General features: G+C 45.8%; 1 protein-coding gene across 4 annotated transcripts in view; it reads right to left on the bottom strand.

The window, feature by feature from the left end:
- Positions 1-17587, bottom strand: part of LOC116425178 (uncharacterized) — a 439005-nt gene that overhangs the window by 338457 nt on the left and 82961 nt on the right. For all 4 annotated transcript variants that reach the window (XM_031972538.2, XM_031972539.2, XM_076369562.1 and 1 more), the window contains one exon: positions 12900-13097. In XM_031972538.2, coding sequence (XP_031828398.1) covers positions 12900-13097 — 198 coding nt within the window. The remainder of the gene's footprint in view (positions 1-12899; positions 13098-17587) is intronic.

Below are 17587 nucleotides of genomic sequence, written 5' to 3'. Positions count from 1 at the left end.
GAGTGCTCGGGAGAACTTAATTAGTGGCATCGAAGCGACGCGATGGAATATCTTTGGTCTTTTTATGAGATTCGATCTGATTTGATCGAAGAAACTATGTATATTATGGTCACGCTCCGACGATCGTAGGAAACGTTTGTACTTTGGACGAGTGTTCGAGCAACACTCGAGGAGCGTCGCGAAGGTAACATTGGAAAATAAGAATGACATCATTCAGGGTTAATGGAACGCGTCGGGAATCGAAAAATTATATAAAGACTTTCTTCAGGCGGGATTACCCGAGCAGCGAGACGGGATCGAGCCTAACTCAAACCTGTTAGAAACCTCCGGTGCGTTTCACGTCGGTGTTTTATCGGGAGAATGAAGAATTATTAAGAGAATGGCGTTAGACAAACTATCCGAAGCGGTGAAGGAAGTCATCAGTCAAGAGTAACCGGCGCGGATAAGTCCAACAAATTCCTCGCGGATTATTAATCGATTTAATCGATCCCTGGCTTGATCCCGGCGAAAACTTCGCCTCGGGAGTATCAATCGGTATAACACTTTCAATGATACACGTGCTTCCTTCGTCTCCAATTATTCCTATTCACTATCATTCCATTGTAAACATTCTTATGATAAATCATTACACGCCATAAACTCCAATTGTGTTTCTAACAGGTTTTTACCGTTCACTCATATAAAACAGTATACTTATAGAAACCTCCATTATTCCATCAAACCTACCTACAGTTCAAACAAAGCAAATTTTTCAATAAATTCCTCCGGCCTTACAATTTGCTCTGTTTACTTTAGGTAGATTAGGTTAGGTCTGGATTAGGTCAAGTAAATTCTACATTCAAAACTCCATGAGAAATATTCAAGACATTCTTCCTGCTCGTAAACAAGTGTTTCATCTCAACATTCCGCCTATCGACGCATCAATTTGCTTTGTCTGAACTTTAGGTAGATTAGGTCTTGGTTAGGTCAAACCAACTTCTACACTCGAAACTTCACCAGAAATATTCAAGACACTCTTCCTACTCATAAACAAGTGTTTCACCTCAACATTCCGCCTATCGACGCATCACGCAGCCTGAATATTCTCCATAAAACTCCCCAAATGCGCCGCATGGGAACAAGCAGCAACGCAGAGTGAGCCGAGTACAAAGGGTTAACCGGATCAAAGGAAACTGCGACAAACGAGAAACTCGCGGCGAGGGAAGAGCGGAATCGCGGCAGAAGGATGGGTCTCGCGGGTGAAAGGCTGAGGAAGCGGAGCTCCAATTAAATTGTATCTCCTTTAAGAGGACCGCTGTGTTACAGATACCTCGCGTGCTGGTTGTTTAAGGTAGAACGCGTCTCTCCCCCGCGCGCGCGCGCGCGCCAGCGTAGACAAGAGAGCTACCGGTACGGGCAAACGGAGAGCAAGGCTTATGAAGTAGCGCCAGTTTTTGCGACGGGGCCGGCAACGTTATGGGACTAATTTATTAACTACCTGGGCGAGCAGCATCACGGAACACGCCGTTCCTTCAGCCGGCGACTCGCGCTCGCGCTCGCGGCCTTCGTGCCGGCAAGAAACCCGCGCAATCTTCCTACCAATCTTCGTGAAATGCAAGCAGTTTGATTCCCCCATAGGTTTCTTCGCGCCACTTTCTTGCCGGCCGAGGCCAGCACCCTCGCTCGCCGCGCACTCAAGGCTGAACTTATTCTCTATGTGCTAAATAGACTGTTCGTTACGCTACCCGGCGTGGAACACGCGAGCGTAGCCCCGCCGCCGAACGCATATTTTGTTGCTGTTCAAAATACTAATTAGCTGGCGGAAGCGGTTTTTACGGGATTATTAGATGTCTCGCCGCGCATGCCACCGGCGTAATGGAATTTTCAACGATTCTTCCGCGACGGAACCGCGGGGGAGAGTTTCTTCGGCGTCCCGGAGAGCTCGCGTGATACCGTGCGAACGCGAATTGAGATCGCAGGACTGTCGTTCGATTTTTATTACGTTACAGATGAACTTTTACTCGAAGAAAAGGAGGCTGGCACACGACGAACGCGGGTAAGTTACGAGCAACATCGCGTTCGTGTGTAGACACGTTTTTATCGGGACTTTCTCGTCGCTTCTCGGGTAAATCATAATTGAGTTGTGTTTTCTTGGAAGAGTCTAGAATTACCTTGTACAGGCATCTGTATCAACTGTTAATTTTCAGTTAGCGAGGCGCGAGGCTCTAAATCAATAGGAAATTCGAAGCATTGACCATTCGCGGACGAAGATTGCTGGAAGTATACAAAACCTATTGCGAATTCTGCTAAATTGAACACTGAATGCTTGAATCATGGAATAAGGAAACTGTGCACTGATTTCTTGCTGTTCGAACAGTCAAATCATTTGTTACAACTGGGACATTCGTCCGCAAAGGGTTAATTCGGTTCAATCAGAAACCATACTCCCAAAGAAAACTATAGCATACACGTGCTATCTTCACTTTCTCGCGTTATAATCATGACATAGAGAAGGTGCAACGATAAATGACAGTATCTGAAATTAGCTGTCAAACTTAAGTTTCTCATTGCAAATCCCTAGAAGGATCTATAATTATTTACGACGCTAGTACCATGGGATCCATGGCTCTAAAGATTCTAAATCCACCAGCAAAATGCTCAGCAGAATGATTCGTCCGCAAACGGTTAATACGTCAATCCCAAAATTCGTTTAACACTGGATTTACGGAACCCGTCAATTTGACGGACATTTATTTAGTATCAGTTCAAGTCGATTTTGATTCGTGCAATTATACGAATAGGCATTGCAATAGTTTCGAAGTTATAATTTTCGCGATTTATATAGACGAACATGTAGTCTTCTAGAAACAATATAGTAAAGTTTAGAATAAACGTCCGTAAATCTAGTGTTAAACTCCAAAGGAACTTCTTAAATTAACCACCGTAGCAATAGAAAACCTCACGCGAAAGAGAACTGAACCAGCATATCAGTGACAGTTTCCAAAAATCTCGAAAACCGAAATGCCGCGGGCCAAGAGAAAAGAGGAGGCTGCTAGAAACAAAGTGACTCATAAAGCCGAAGAGAATCATCCGAGAGAGTGGAGGAGCTGCGCGTCGCTAGCACGGTCGCAAGGAGGCTCGTGGTTACGATGACAAGCCGCGGCGGTGTATCTATCTTATCGCGATCTACGATCGAGGGGAACGCGTGCGTAGTTAAGCGTTTCACGTTGTCGGGCAGAGTGTGTCCGGCACCGCGCGCGTTACCAGTTTCCCGTTGTCCCGGGTGGCAGCTATTAGAAATAGGGTCCGTGGCCAGCTTCCCGGTGATCGCCCCTTGTCTCCGGGTGTCTGAGCTGCGCGGGCGCGAGCGGGCGTGCGCGACGGAAATAGTAGAAAACGAAATTTCGCGCCGCGAGCCGCGGTTTCCTGACTTTCCATCGGCGTATTACGTAAAAGCGGACCGTTCGGAAAATAACACTTGCTTCATTTATCTTGGGCCCAGGCCGGGCCTCTACGTCTCTGTCGCCGGGATGCAGGAAGAGAGAAAGGCTCCTCGCGGAGAGACCGCGAGATTGAATCTTCCGCGAACAATGAGCCGCCTGTGATACGCGTAAGCGATGCTGCGCCCGATAGCCGGCCCGAAAGAAAACTTTGAAAAACACTTTCAGAGTCGGATAGATAGAGGCTGCCACGGCGGCGGCCGCGTCGAGGGGGGAAAAAGCGGCTGGCTTTCTTGCACGCCGCGTCTTTCTTAATAAATCATCGCGCCGGATCAACGGCGCAAAAGGGAAACGGAGTTCTGCCGAGTTCCTTTGTTCCTGCGAACTCATTTAATTAATGGGATCCCATCGGAACACTCGGAACTTTCGGAGCTTTCCGCGGGGGGAACGAGCCGAGTTCGACCGCGTTCAATTAGGGGCAGACTGGCGACTTCTTTTATCCTGGTTTAACTTCTTTTTGGGAATATTGAGTAGGGTTAGGGGATTACTGGGAGATTTGTGGTATGATATTAATATTGTGTTTCTAGCTTTTCTTGGTAAAGGGTCTTTGTCTTCGAGTGTAACTTCGTCACTTTGGAATGAAGTTTGTAATTTCAAGGTTCAAGTGAATGGAACGATATTACTCGTTCACTTTGAATATTTGATTTCGACTAGGTAGAACTTCAACTAGGTGAATCTTGGATCATTATCTTCGAGTGTAACTTCGTCACTTTGGAATAAAGTTCGTAATTTCAAGTTTCAAGTGAATGGAACGATATTGCTTGTTCACTTTGAATATTTGATTTCGACTAGGTAGAACTATGTGAATCTTCAAGCACTCGTTTTTCTTGGTAACAAAGGATCTATATCCTCGAGTGTAACTTTGTCACTTTGGAATGACGTTCGTAATTTCAAGTTGCAAGTGAATGTAACGATATTACTTGTTCACTTTGAATATTTGATTTCGACTAGGTAGAACTAGGTGAATCTTCGAGCACTCGATTACTTGTTCACTTTGAATATATTGATTTCGACTAGGTAGAACTTTCATCTAATTCGCTCTGCGCACGTCACAAAATACTTTCGAACGGTACTACACATTTATACAAATACCTACTGCCGTCCGTTAGGGCAGGTCCCATTACTGCAACTATTTCCACCGTTAATTGACGTTGCGTGCAATCCGAGTTCGACGAAGTTCCTTCCGCAAATGAAGACTTCGCGTAGCGGGGAACTATCATCGCCGAATAGGAGCGAGCGAACAACGAACGGTAGTATCTACTTCGAAAGCGAAGATGCCCAGTCTCATTGTCCCTCGCATGGAGGTCGATTCCCGTTTGGTAGCTGGCAGACCATTAAACAAGTAGGTAGGTAGGTAATGCAAGCAGCCGGGTACGTAACCGATTGGTCGCGGGTTAAGTAGCTGGTAGCCGCACGCGGATACTGTCTTCTCGATACCGATATATCATGCGGCGACGAGCGGCCGGCCTGCGAGCGTGTCGTCGTTTTCATTCGCCTCGTCCGACGCGCACACGAAATCCACCGTCGCTGGTAGGCGGCGTGCGAAACCAGCGAGCCTGCGTAGTGATGGAACTCGAACCCTTTCGATCCGTTTGAACTTTGAATTGCGTACGCCGGTTATCTCGAAGAATATTTCGTTAGAACCACAAGTTAACGCATTGCGTACCGGCTAATTTTCAGAAAACTGAATTGTGATGGCAATTTTCACTGAGGTCAACTTATATCACTGCACATAGAAAAACTCGGATATAATATTGTTATGTGATATATTTTAAATAGATAATCAAATCGAATTAAGTTTCATATTTTTTCAGTACTGTGGTAATTAGCGAAGTTGCACAGCTAAGTGTCTTTATATTAAAACGATAAACGGTGCCTCTCAGTCAACACTCGATTGGTGCATCAAAATTGTAAAATCTCGTATTTAACATTAAGTCTCGAGTAATCTGTCGATACGTGAAATGTGGAAATAAAATACCATTGTTCCCCTTATTTTGTGAATAGATTCCTCGTTAAGTTAGTTTTCAAAAACGTCATCTATATCAAGTATCACTTCTCAATTGAGGATTCTGGGAGCACTAAAATCCTTAGTTCTTAAGATTTCGAGTTAGAAGTATGAAGTTTAGTTCCCAAGATACATTAGAGTTCTGTTATTTCAATCTTCGATTCTATAGGAATGAAATTTGAGGTGAATAGTCCGATTCACAGGAATGTGGTTGAAGTTTTAGTCATCAAAGAGTTGGAACTATTGAAGATAATTGCTAAAATCTTTTTGAAAACATGAAATTTATGTATACATCGGTTCGGAAGAATGTTCATAAGAACGAAGAAGATTTGTTTGAAAATCTGCATGCAGGAGCGTGTTCAATTCCCAGCGCTAACGTGCGTCTGGCTCGCACGGAGCGTGCGTGCACGCCGAAGCCGATCGCGTTGACCCTGTTGAACGAGGCTGTAAAATCGAACAGCCTCGCGCGCCTCCGTCAAGACAAATGCTCCGCGTCAAAAGGATTTCTCTCCGCGAGATTCCTCCGGTGTCGACCTTGTATGATAATGAAACCGCGTTACCCGCGAGCTCCCAGCGCGCTGCTTTGTTCCGACGTCTCGAAAGGTCCGCGACAAGTGTTCCGTTCCACTCGATACACTCGCCCGAAGATGAATAATCGACCGACAACGCTCGCAGAACCATCCACGACCGCGAATTCTGTAATCCCCCACTCCCCCCCTTCGTCCGTCAATTTTTCACGCTTTCTAAAAAAAGAACGGAAACACTCGGTTCTCGAAGCGCAAACGGATCCCCACGAAAATCCCAGATACTAATCTCCGTGGAACGCCGATTCAAAGAAAGCGCGACTCCGAAGAAGTGCATAAATCAGACGACGTTAAAACCACCGGTTAGATTCCTCCGTGGAGCGGTCGCGAAAAAAAGAGCCGGAGTGAAAGTAACGATTTTTCCCCATCGAACGGAAGACCGACCATCAGAGACCTATCCAGGACATCGACGGATCGCCAGCGGATCCGCTAGGCCCGAGTCAATGGCAGCTCGCCAGGCAATCCCAATCAATGCTCCTATCTCGATCCGCGCGGCCCCCCCGTAAGCGGTCTCCTTTTTTCCCGAGCCTCGCATCTAGTCCCCAACCTAGATTCAGCTCGGCGCTATCCTTCGTTTTCCGGACGATTGAGTTGACCGATCAACTGCGCGTCCAGTCCCGATCGGAATCCCAATATTCGTATACCTCGCCCACACGGTGACGTCCGTCGTGGCCGGCCGAAGTCGGTCAGTCGAGCGAGATCTCCCCTTCGGAGCGATCCACGGGTATCGCGGAAAGATCGGGTTAATTTAATCAGTTTGAAATTATAGGAGCACGACGCCGGTGCAACGCTCGCGATCGAGATGATCGAGAGACCGGCGACCGATAGGGAGGCGCGCGCGCGAGCGCGTGGGCCGATGATTTTCCCGTTTCTGCTCCCGGCGCGAGAACATCCCCCCTTCCCGGCCGCTATCTCAACGGAGAAGATGGTCGGATAGCAGAAATATATATCAGTGGTTTACAGGAACCCGCCGGACACCCGCGCTTCGGCGAGGCAGTCCCGTAGTCGAAACCCCGCAGCCTTCAATCATTGTCAATCAGTTCGGACGAGGCACCGTTACCGGTGTCTTCGCTTCGATCCTCCCTCTCTCTCTTTATCTCTCTCCGGTGCTCGCGCCGGGCAGCTCGCTATCTTAGGTACACCTACTGCTATTCTTTGGCGGCGCAGTGCCACGCAGTCCCGTTCCACGGTGGACCCGTGGTACCCTACCTATACACACCCCGAGCAACACGACCGGCTACGCGGACGGCCGCTGTCCGTGGTCCCCGGCCACCTGGCAGCCTCTCGATCAGAGAGGCTTTACGTGCGCCTGCCTGCCTTTTCTTCCTGATGTGCTGCGCCCGAGACCCTACCTGTGTCTCTGTTTGTAACGCGGCTGACGTGCTCCTTTGTTAGAACGCGTCCGCGGGACTCCTTTCTGCGCACGGTGAGATACCGTCGGCCCCTCGTTAGGATCGATGCGACGCGACGCGCGCAAACCGACCTTCTCGCGACGGAACTTCGGGGGTATGAGTGATAGACAAGTGTTTTAGGTGAAACGATGATATGAGACATTAGGTTTTTTATATTATGGGGATATTGTGAAGTTTAGGCAATGGACGCTTCGCGATTCGAACGGTGTATAAATGTGGAATATTGAGTTATGGAATGGGTTTGGATGGGAATTAATAGAGGATAATTGATGGGAATTGGTGATTTAACAATAGAACTACCGTACTAGTTGAAGTAACTGGTTTCGATTTGTTTGTTTCGCAATTATTATTGATTTGACACAGTAAAACTATAGAATGTGATATTTAATGTTAAACTTTGTACAATGCCTCGATACGTGAAACATTGGAATAAAATAGCTTTGGTTCTCAATGTACTGGTGATTTCTCTTCGATTTAGTCTCAAAGACCTCGTAAAGAAATATTAAATATTTCTAGTAAGAAACATCCGAGTGCAAAGGGTTACCTTAGAAGCATTGAATATTTGAAATGATTTTGGAAATAGTTTCACTCGAGTACTACGATGAATATCCAAAGAAACTGAGAATAATCTATTATTACAATTTTTATAGAGACTACGTATCAATCGTATTAACTACTCGATAGTTCTAGTGTCAAATAGAAATCGAGGACAATTAATAGAAGTTTCTCATGCGGAGGTTTGCTTTCGGAAAAAGTTTGCGTGAAGTGGACGCGTTCGGTTACAAGATAAACCTGTCTCTCGTCGGTGCATTCTATTATTTCCGAAATAAGACGTACAAAACGACGTTCGAAATGTTGTAGTCCGTTTCAGCTATAGAATCCCGAGGATCGACTGCGTTCCAACGAGTCCCGGTCGCGTTATCGCGCGACGAACAGCGCGTTCGAGTATGAACTGTATAAAGAAACATTTACATAGCAACGAATCGCGTCGGAGGCTGGCCAGCGAAGCGAGCAGCGTAAATAACGCAATTTGCCGGTATCAGCGGGCCGGCGTCGTATCGCGGGACGCGCGTTTACAGCGAAATAGAAATTATCCCCAGTTAAATACGAGCGGCCACGCGATAGGCTGTCGAACGCGTGCTGAGAGTGAATTACCTAACGGACGAGTAATTCGATAGAGCTCGCGCTACGCCCAGGTTGAATCCAATTAAGGCTGGGCCCCGGATGACTCGCGATTCGCGGTTTTCCGACGGGCCAGGACCAATGTTTACACCGATCCTTGGTTTACGGCGCATCCATAATCGGCGTATCAACATAACCGATAACAAGGATGCCCGGTCTCGCGCGCTCTCGACGTAATACTAATAATTTCACGGCGAGCTACGACCGTCCCACCGTGCACCGGGATTGGATGATTTACGAAACGACCTCTGTTCTTGAAATTACGGAACGCCCTTAGGGTTATCACTTTGCTGTCCGGTGACTTCGCCTTCGCTTCCACCTATTCCACCTTCAATTTCTCTGGGTAATATAAAGTGGAGTAGATTTATTCAAGAATTCGTTGCTGCGTCTTATTTATCCGTAGATCTATTTAACACTGGGTTTACGGAACGCGTCAAATCATATCAATCAATAATTGCGAAAGAAAAAGATCAGAACCAGTCATTCTGACTGGTACGGTAGTTCTAGTGTTATCATTTGAAGTTTAAAATTAAATACATAATTACGAGTTAACTGGTAGTAACTACAGTTAACCGGTCAAACTATCCCTAATCTCGACACAGAAGTCTCCCGTTTTATTCAAAAGAACATCGCCAGCAGGGCGACGTTTTAACGGCGACGCTCCACCTCCGCAAACCAGTTCACCGGAACGGTCCCCTTGATCCAGGCAATCTCAGCGAGCAGCGCAGCAATACTTTCATCCGGTTGAATTCTATTAGCCGTGTGACGCGAACAAAGTGGCACTCCCAAAGAAGGAGATCCCGAATCCGTCCCCGGCGGATCCGCCGGGACAGGGGACAAATTTCCAGATCGACAGTGCCGGATCTCATCCGACGCCGTTGTGTTTTCGCGCACGTCTCCGAGGCGGACGCGCGCGCTCGAGCTCGCACGGCGCTCGCCTATATTAGGTAGAACGCGCCGGTTCTGCCTACCTACTTTCAGAAATTCTGCGCTAACGAGCGATGGAACAGCCTCGCTCCGCTTTCCACCGTGGACATCGCTGCCCCATATCTGCCAAATTGTCGTGAGCCGCGCGCGAGCGAGCGAGCGCATCGTTTTCTTTATTGGCCGGCCGGCAATTTATCGGTGCCCGGCCGTCGCGGCCGACGCACCGTCGACCCGTAAATTCTATTGTACGGAAGTCCGCGAGCGCGCGCGGCCGCTGGCCGGCGAGCAGCGCGCGAAAATTGCCCGTATCGGCCGGAATTATGGAAACACGATACCGCTAACGAGTTCATTCGGCTCGCCTAGTTCGCGCTCACGGGTTAATGGTCATTGTCGTGCCCGCAGCCGGCTCTTAAATATAGGAATTAACCGCGGCCCCCGGATACTTGAGTCAAATTGCTCGTTACATCGGCCGTTCAAGGTGTTTTTAATAGGACTCGCGTGCGCTATGGTGTTACACGGCGCGGGGGGCGCACGACGCTCTGGTATGCCCGTGGCGTTAAACCTTTCGCAGCGGAATCGCTCCCGCGCGGAGCTTGTTGCTGGAAATGTCGTTTCGCTGGAAGTTTCTGTCGGATCGAGTTTTCATTTGGATACGTTCTTTCTTGTTTTAATGAACGTTCGACGTTATTTGAAGATATACTGTCCGCGTAGGAGTAGGAATGTTCTTGCGAAGGTCTAAAGAGAATTTTGATTGGCAGTCTTGAGAGATATATCGCGACTGTTAACCCTTTGCACTCGAGCGCCTTTCAATCGCCATTTGATCTGGCCGAACGAAATAATTAAATTTAGAATTCACTATCAAATTTTATATAATGTATCGACACATGGAACATCGGAATAAACTAGTTCTGTCACTTAATTTATACAAGGTATTTCTTTATGTTAGTTGTAAAACATGTCATTGATATTTCATCAGAAAATAATGAACATTTGTTGAGAAAAATATTCTCGAGTGCAAAGGGTTGAGTGAAGATCTAGCCGAGCATGAAAGTGATTCATGAAGTTGATTCGATCGAGCAAACTTAGAAAAAAGAATGATTAACCCCTTGACCTACAATTACGTGTCACACTCGTGACGAAAATTTTAAACTGAATTCGAGAAACGTGAGTGTTATTCGTTTTCTTTAAATGTGACTTAAACATTACTTTTTCTATTATCAATTGTTACTCTTTCTTTTTCTAAGGAATGATTCATGATAAAGTACCTATATCAATCATAGTTAAGAATTAAATCATAGGGCAAGGGGTTAAGGGAATGCTGTCATTCGAATGTCTAATTTCAAATGTGAAGTATGAGATATTTCTAAAGAACTCATTATATTTATTAGCGTGCGCTGTCCAGAGTAGTCATCGAAACTCACCCCCTAACAAGCGGAGACACTCCCGACGACGACCGTCGGTATTAACACGAGGGAATTCAATTAACCCGCCAAGAATTCGAGGGCAGAGGATACCGGGGAACAGTTCAATGGGAGAAGGCAACCCTTCTCTCGTGATTGCCGCTAATAACCCCTGTAGTTGCGGGTAACCGTCTCCGATCTCACGGGCCTAGCCGCGTGGGGCGGCGACGCAACGCGTCGGAGCACGTGCCTCCTCGAGGGTTAATTTATTTGAGTCGAGGGCTACGCCAGCCGCACGAGGTGTCTCGCGAGGGTGTTTCGACGTAGCGTCTCGGATCTGACTGCACTCAACCGTTCGGGGACGTTAATTAAAGCTCACCCCGAATGTGGCCAGTTTGGGGTTCAAGCAGAGGCGAAACAGCTGAAAGATCGCCGACAGGTCATCGCGGTTGAACGATGAAACGTTGATTTGGTTAACTGATAACTGGGTCTTTGATGTATTAACTGGGAATAGAAATTTTGACGGTGGATTTGGGAACTAGGATTACGATCGATAGAACTGGATCAAGCTACCCTTTGAACTTAGAGCTCCATTATGGTTGATTTGATATTTAACACTAGGTTTATTCTATTGTTCCTGGGGAAGTTGATATTCGTTCATTTAGATTTTGGAAATTGTAGATGTAAAACTAGGCAATCAATAATTTTATACGAAGGAATCAGGAATGGTTTCGACCGTCTAGTTTCAGTGTTAACCCTTAGCACCCGAGATGGTTTCGCAATTTATCAGCAAGTGCAACTAATTTTTATTATGAAAATGAAAAATGCTATAACATTCCTCCGATCTTTTATGTTCCTCCTCAGTAGAAAATCGAACAATTTTAGGGCAGTTTCTTCGATTCATTAAAACATTTGATATACTGGTGCAATATTGGAGGCTACAGAGTTCAAAGGGTTAACAATTATTTCGGTGATAAATGAGGAAACGAGGAATCAAGTCTTGAAGCGTCGAAGTTGATTCACCAGGGAGCAACGAACGTCCGCGAGCAGTTCCGTACGCGGGAACGCTTCCCGGGTTCGATCGGTGCTTTCATCGGCGATTAAATCGGTCAGGCATTATATAAATAGAAGGCCGTGTCATCGTGACGAGCGGCGATAACTCAGATTTCGCAACTGTCCGCGAACTGGATCCAAGGTATCCGGCCATACTTGGACGTGAGCACACGACTGATTACTTTAATCGCTTCGCGGAACAATCCGTCCGGCGAACGACATTCTCTCCTCTCTTTCACATTTTCTGCCTCGCGGACAATCCGCCGCGACCAGTTTTCACAAGCATCATACGTACGTACATATATATATATATATATCAACCAACCAGGAAGGGAAAAAATCCTATATACAAGTACATACACATTCGAATCTCCACGAGCTGTACTATTTGTGAATAATTACTAGATCCCGGAGCTTCATGCATACGCGAGCATGCAAAATAATTGACCGCATGAATTCAGTATAATTAAGCAAAAACCTTTGCGAAAGAACGTAGTTGATTTTCCCTTGAGAAACTGAAAAACTGCTAGAAGAACTTGGCTGTTTTAGCCAACGGTTTCTACTGCGTGCAGGTTTCAAGGAAGATTTGTGTGCAAAGTTCAATGTACACTTTTAACTACATGTTTATATAACTGAGTATATAAATAATCATAAAGAAATGAATATGATACGATCTATAGTTACATAAAAACAATTCCTTGTTCTCTATATTAGTATCGAGCATCTAATCGATCTAGATTTTTCCAAATCAATCATCGAAGATGTAAGTTTCTATATGTATCTATACAGTCTAATTAATTATATAATTGCTATAAATATTTACTCATGACTGTTTAATCGAAAAAACTGTAACTCACCGTTTCGGAGGCGACGGTCTTCACTTCCGCGATCAGCGAAGCGGCCGGTGAGAGATAAGTCCTGAGGAAGTTCTCCAAGTTGCCGTGATAAGCGCAGACCAGGATGTCCCGGGCCTGTCGTATCAGCAGATTGATAACGCCATCGCCGTAAATCGGGCCAAGCAAGTTCCGGACCAACGAGGCGACGTCTCCGCGGCCCTGCAACACAGGAACCCTTTCATCAGCGATTAAATATGGCAGCGCGATACGGCCCTTATCCCCGCGGAATTTTAATGATACACGGATGCTTATCGGGACGAGGCGAACAAACGAAACTCACTTAACCCGTTCGCAGTCGCCGCGCTTCGCGAACGATCCGTCAAAGAGAAACGAACCGATCCTCCGACCGAGATCTCCAGCATTTAATAAGTCGGCGACGTTGCAAACGACGTTCCGCGTAATGAAAAGTCGCGGGTGCCGTCGCTTCGGTACCATTTTAGACCACTTTCACCGGCCCGATAAATACTCGCCGGGAACGATGAGCCATCAACGCGTAACGTAAAACAAGATACTCGTATTGTTAGGATTTATCGTGATATACTCCTACATCCGAGCAGGAGCAAGTGCTCGGCACAGTAACGCGATACGTGCCCCTATCTCCGCGCGATTGTACCGATAGCTCAATGATTATCTCCGCGGTGTCATTAGCTTATCGCGATTCCGAGGAACTGCTTGCGATTCCGTGCGCGGACTATCAATACCGAGCCCGACGTTCAATTACCGGAAAAAAGTACTTCCGTGACTCAATTACGATTCGTATCGAACTTTGTTACGTTAATTCGTATATTACTACCTCGGGAAGAATTAAAAATTTACTTTTGAGTTCTGTGTTTATACGACTGCAATCAAACGATTGAGTAACTCAATTGTAACAGGAAATTTGTAAAGTACCTTAGTTCGTATATTTATATTTGAGAAGTGAATGATAACCTACAGAAAAATTGATTTTCTAGTGAAACTGGCCCAAAAATTGAAGAATATTACTACCTCGAAAAGAAGTAATTAAAAATTTACTTTTGAGTTCTATATCTATACGATTGCGATCAGACGTTTGTGTAGCTCAATTGTAACATAAAATTTGTAAAGTATCTTAGTTCGTATATTTATGTTTGAAAAGTGAATGATAACCTACAGAAAAATTGATTTTCTAGCGAAACTGACAGATTGAAGAATATTACTACCTCGAAAAGAAGTCATTAAAAATTTACTTTTGAGTTCTATATCTATACGATTGCAATCAGACGTTTGAGTAACTCAATTGTAACATGAAATTTGTAAGGTATCTTAGATCCTATATTTATATTTTAAAAGTGAATGATAACCTACAGAAAAATTGATTTTCTAGGGAAACTGACCGAAAGATTGAAGAAGGTGTAAAGCTATCCTATGTTCCAGCTAGAAGACGGTTAGTCCACGACTATGTTTGCTTGAATATTATTTATAGGGGAAGCTGAAAACGTTACTGCAACGGAACACGGTGAAATATACGCATTGTTAGGATTTAGCGCGTTGCCGAACGGCATTCCTCTATTACGTAATGCCCGCGAGGGCTTTCCGCATTCCCAGAAGCTCCCTAACGCGCGAGCCTACGGTTCCGGAAACGGGAAGCGCTCGAAGCGAGGGGACAAGCGAAGTAACGGTCCCAACTTCTTCCATATTGTTATGGAATCATGGCCTACGCCAGGAGAATCTGTTATCGACGCCGATCTCCCCCAACGGTGAGAACAAACAAGGGGGAATAAATTGAATTTTATGGCAGCGCCCGGGATGACTACCAACGAACGTCAGGTACACGTTTTTAGGGTGGGACATTAATTCCGGCAGCATCGTCGTCCCTGTCCCAGCACTCTATGCTATTCCTTTGAGAAAATCGTAGACTCTCTGCACGGGATTATTAGATCGTTCCGGTAGACAATTTAATTAGAAGAGTTAATGCATTCGTCATCCTTTTGAACGTGCTGCAGCTGCAGGGTTGAAGTTAACGGAAACGAAACATTTGTGATATAGAAATAGTGGAAACTAAGTTAAGGGAATTCTACGGTGAGCTTTGTCAAAAGTGAATGATGAATTTTAAAAGTAAGTATTATATTCGACAAGCTATAATCCCTTAAAAATTTCAGTTGATATAAGAAACTGTTAAGTTGATACTATTAACCCTTTAGAAATTTGATTTGATATAGTAAACTAATGATTACTCTTTGAATACACAAAAGGGAATTATCCTAACCTAAGCTCCATCAAAAGTAAATATATTCGATAATCTCGTTACACTAACCCTTCGAAAATTCCACTTAACGATCTCTTCACCACACCCAGCAATTAATAAACCAGTACAAAGCAATTTCCAGTGCAAAAGTTACAGAGAACGGTCGAAAAGTCCCGAGGGGACTGCAGAATTTCGGCAGCGTTTCCTCCGATAACGCAATCATGATCGCGCGGATGCACGATGAGGGCGGAAACACGTGGGCGATCGAGAGCGCATGTATAATGGTTACATCTCGGCGTTCCCTCGCGTGCGTCCGTGCCCACCACTAAACTCCGATGTTTATGCAGTCCGTTGTAACGACGCGACCCGGTATAATGCACTCACATCCAGCCGCTGCGCTGCGCCGCGCCGCTCCGCGACGCGCACGCCACTTGTCCGCTTTGGTATTCGAGTCCCGGCGCGGCGGGCAAGCGATCCGCGCGAGATAGGGCCCCTAGCTGATGCCACGACGAGGCCGTTCCGCGAGCAACGAGCTGATTTTGCACGAAAGTATCTAGTTTACGGTCTCGGGTGGCCGAAGTTTGCATTCCCCCCGTCGCGTCGCGACGCGCGGAAAAATCCTGGCAGGGGCTGCCACTTCGATCCGCCTCGACGGAGGCCGAGGACGCGTCCCGGGTTCCGATGCGAAGAGGATCCGGGGAGGCCAACGCGCCGTTGACGCGGTTAGCCCACACGCTCGCGGAATTTTAACGCTTTGCACTCGGGAGGTGACTCTCAGTCGCCACTTGGCTCGATACAGTAAAATTATAAAGTTTCGTGTTTAACGCTAAACTTTGTACAACGCGTCGCTATGTGAAATATCAAAATAGTTTTGTTTAATTTATCGATTAAACTATTTACATTAGTCGCAACAAGCATCGTCTATATTTTATCAAAGAGCGTCGAATATTTCTAGTGAAAAACTTTCGAGTGCAAAGGGTGAAACAGTCCCAATAAATGGAACACTGCAATCGAGATTGTACCAATCGAATATTCAATATTAAATCTCGCGTAACGTATCGATACACGGAATACAATAATTCCCATAATTTACGCAAGGTTATCCACGTTAGTTACAAAAACATCGATACTTCATCAGAAAGCAATGGATACCCGTAATGAAAAATATCGAGTAAAGGGTTAAATCGTTCTGTTCAACCCTTTCAGGCGAACGTCGACACTCCAAGAAGAAATGTTCATGTCTCGAAGACAAAGTCACGAATAAATTTCATTGTTCGACAGCAAGAGATCAATGCGTAGTTTCTTCTATTTAAGCGATTCATGTATAATTTAGCTTCGTCTGCTGATTTTGTATATTCCAAACCACCATCGTCCGCAAAGGGTTCAATTATATTTCCGTACCGTCTATAGAAAACGTCGTCAATATTTGATTAGAAAGTGATCGGTATCTATAGCGTGGCTATCGAATGCAAAGGGTCAAAGCCGCCTTACTTCGATTTATGGAGCGGCGCAGCCTCCAGGCCCGTTCCCGCCCCTTCGGATTCCCATCGGGACGTCCTGATCCTCCCCTAACGAGTCCTTCATGCGCCGTAGACTTACCCTTTTCCCATAAATTTCGATCCGGCCAAATATTGGCACTGACGCGCCCCGGAGTGGCCTTATTATTCCGCTCGGCGTGTCCCGGGGGAACGTTCACGTGCATACCCCGCCTCGAAATTATTGATACCCGCGTGTCGCCGAACAATGGCAGATTTATGCTACTTGTTTACGAGCCGCACAACGGCCGAGCCGGTGTAAATGGGACATTACAGATTGTAACTGCGATTGAACGGCACGTCGAGCGGCTGACTGCGGCTATTAATTAAATTATGTGTCCCCCTTGTGCTGTGTTATTCTATGCTGGGTAGTTCTGCTGGGGGGAGATGTTTGGAATTGTTCAGCCTTCCTGCTTCATATGTGGATACGCTCTAAGTTATAGGCGTGCCTCGGAGATAGCCAACCTGCCGAGTTAGTTAACACGGTTAACCTGCTAGCATGTAATCGTTTCAACTTCAAATTCACCTTAACGTCAAGCGGAGCTTTCTCTTTTTCAAAGTCTCCGATAAACGGAACACGAGATTCGAAGTAACTATTCTACCATGAGACGACGCATCTAAGAACAAGGTTGTCAAACGTCGATCTTTCTCTGCGAGTTCCATCATCCACCGATCCAAATTTCATTTTCCACCAATCACACTACCCAAAATTCACCAACTCGAAAAAGTGATGCCATTGCTCTCGGTGCGCAATGTCGCTATCTCCTTTAACAATAGACAAGGTTAACCCTTTGCACTTGAAGGTTTTTCACTAGAAACATTCGACACTCTTTGATAAAATATAGACGATGCTTGTCGCGACTAATGTAAATAGTTTAATCGATAAATTAAACAAAACTATTTTACTT

The sequence above is a fragment of the Nomia melanderi genome, chromosome 7 (genome assembly GCF_051020985.1).
Source record: "Nomia melanderi isolate GNS246 chromosome 7, iyNomMela1, whole genome shotgun sequence".
Lineage (NCBI taxonomy): Eukaryota > Metazoa > Arthropoda > Insecta > Hymenoptera > Halictidae > Nomia > Nomia melanderi.
The sequence above is the reverse complement of the archived record's forward strand: the minus strand, read 5'-3'. Positions and strand labels throughout refer to the sequence as shown.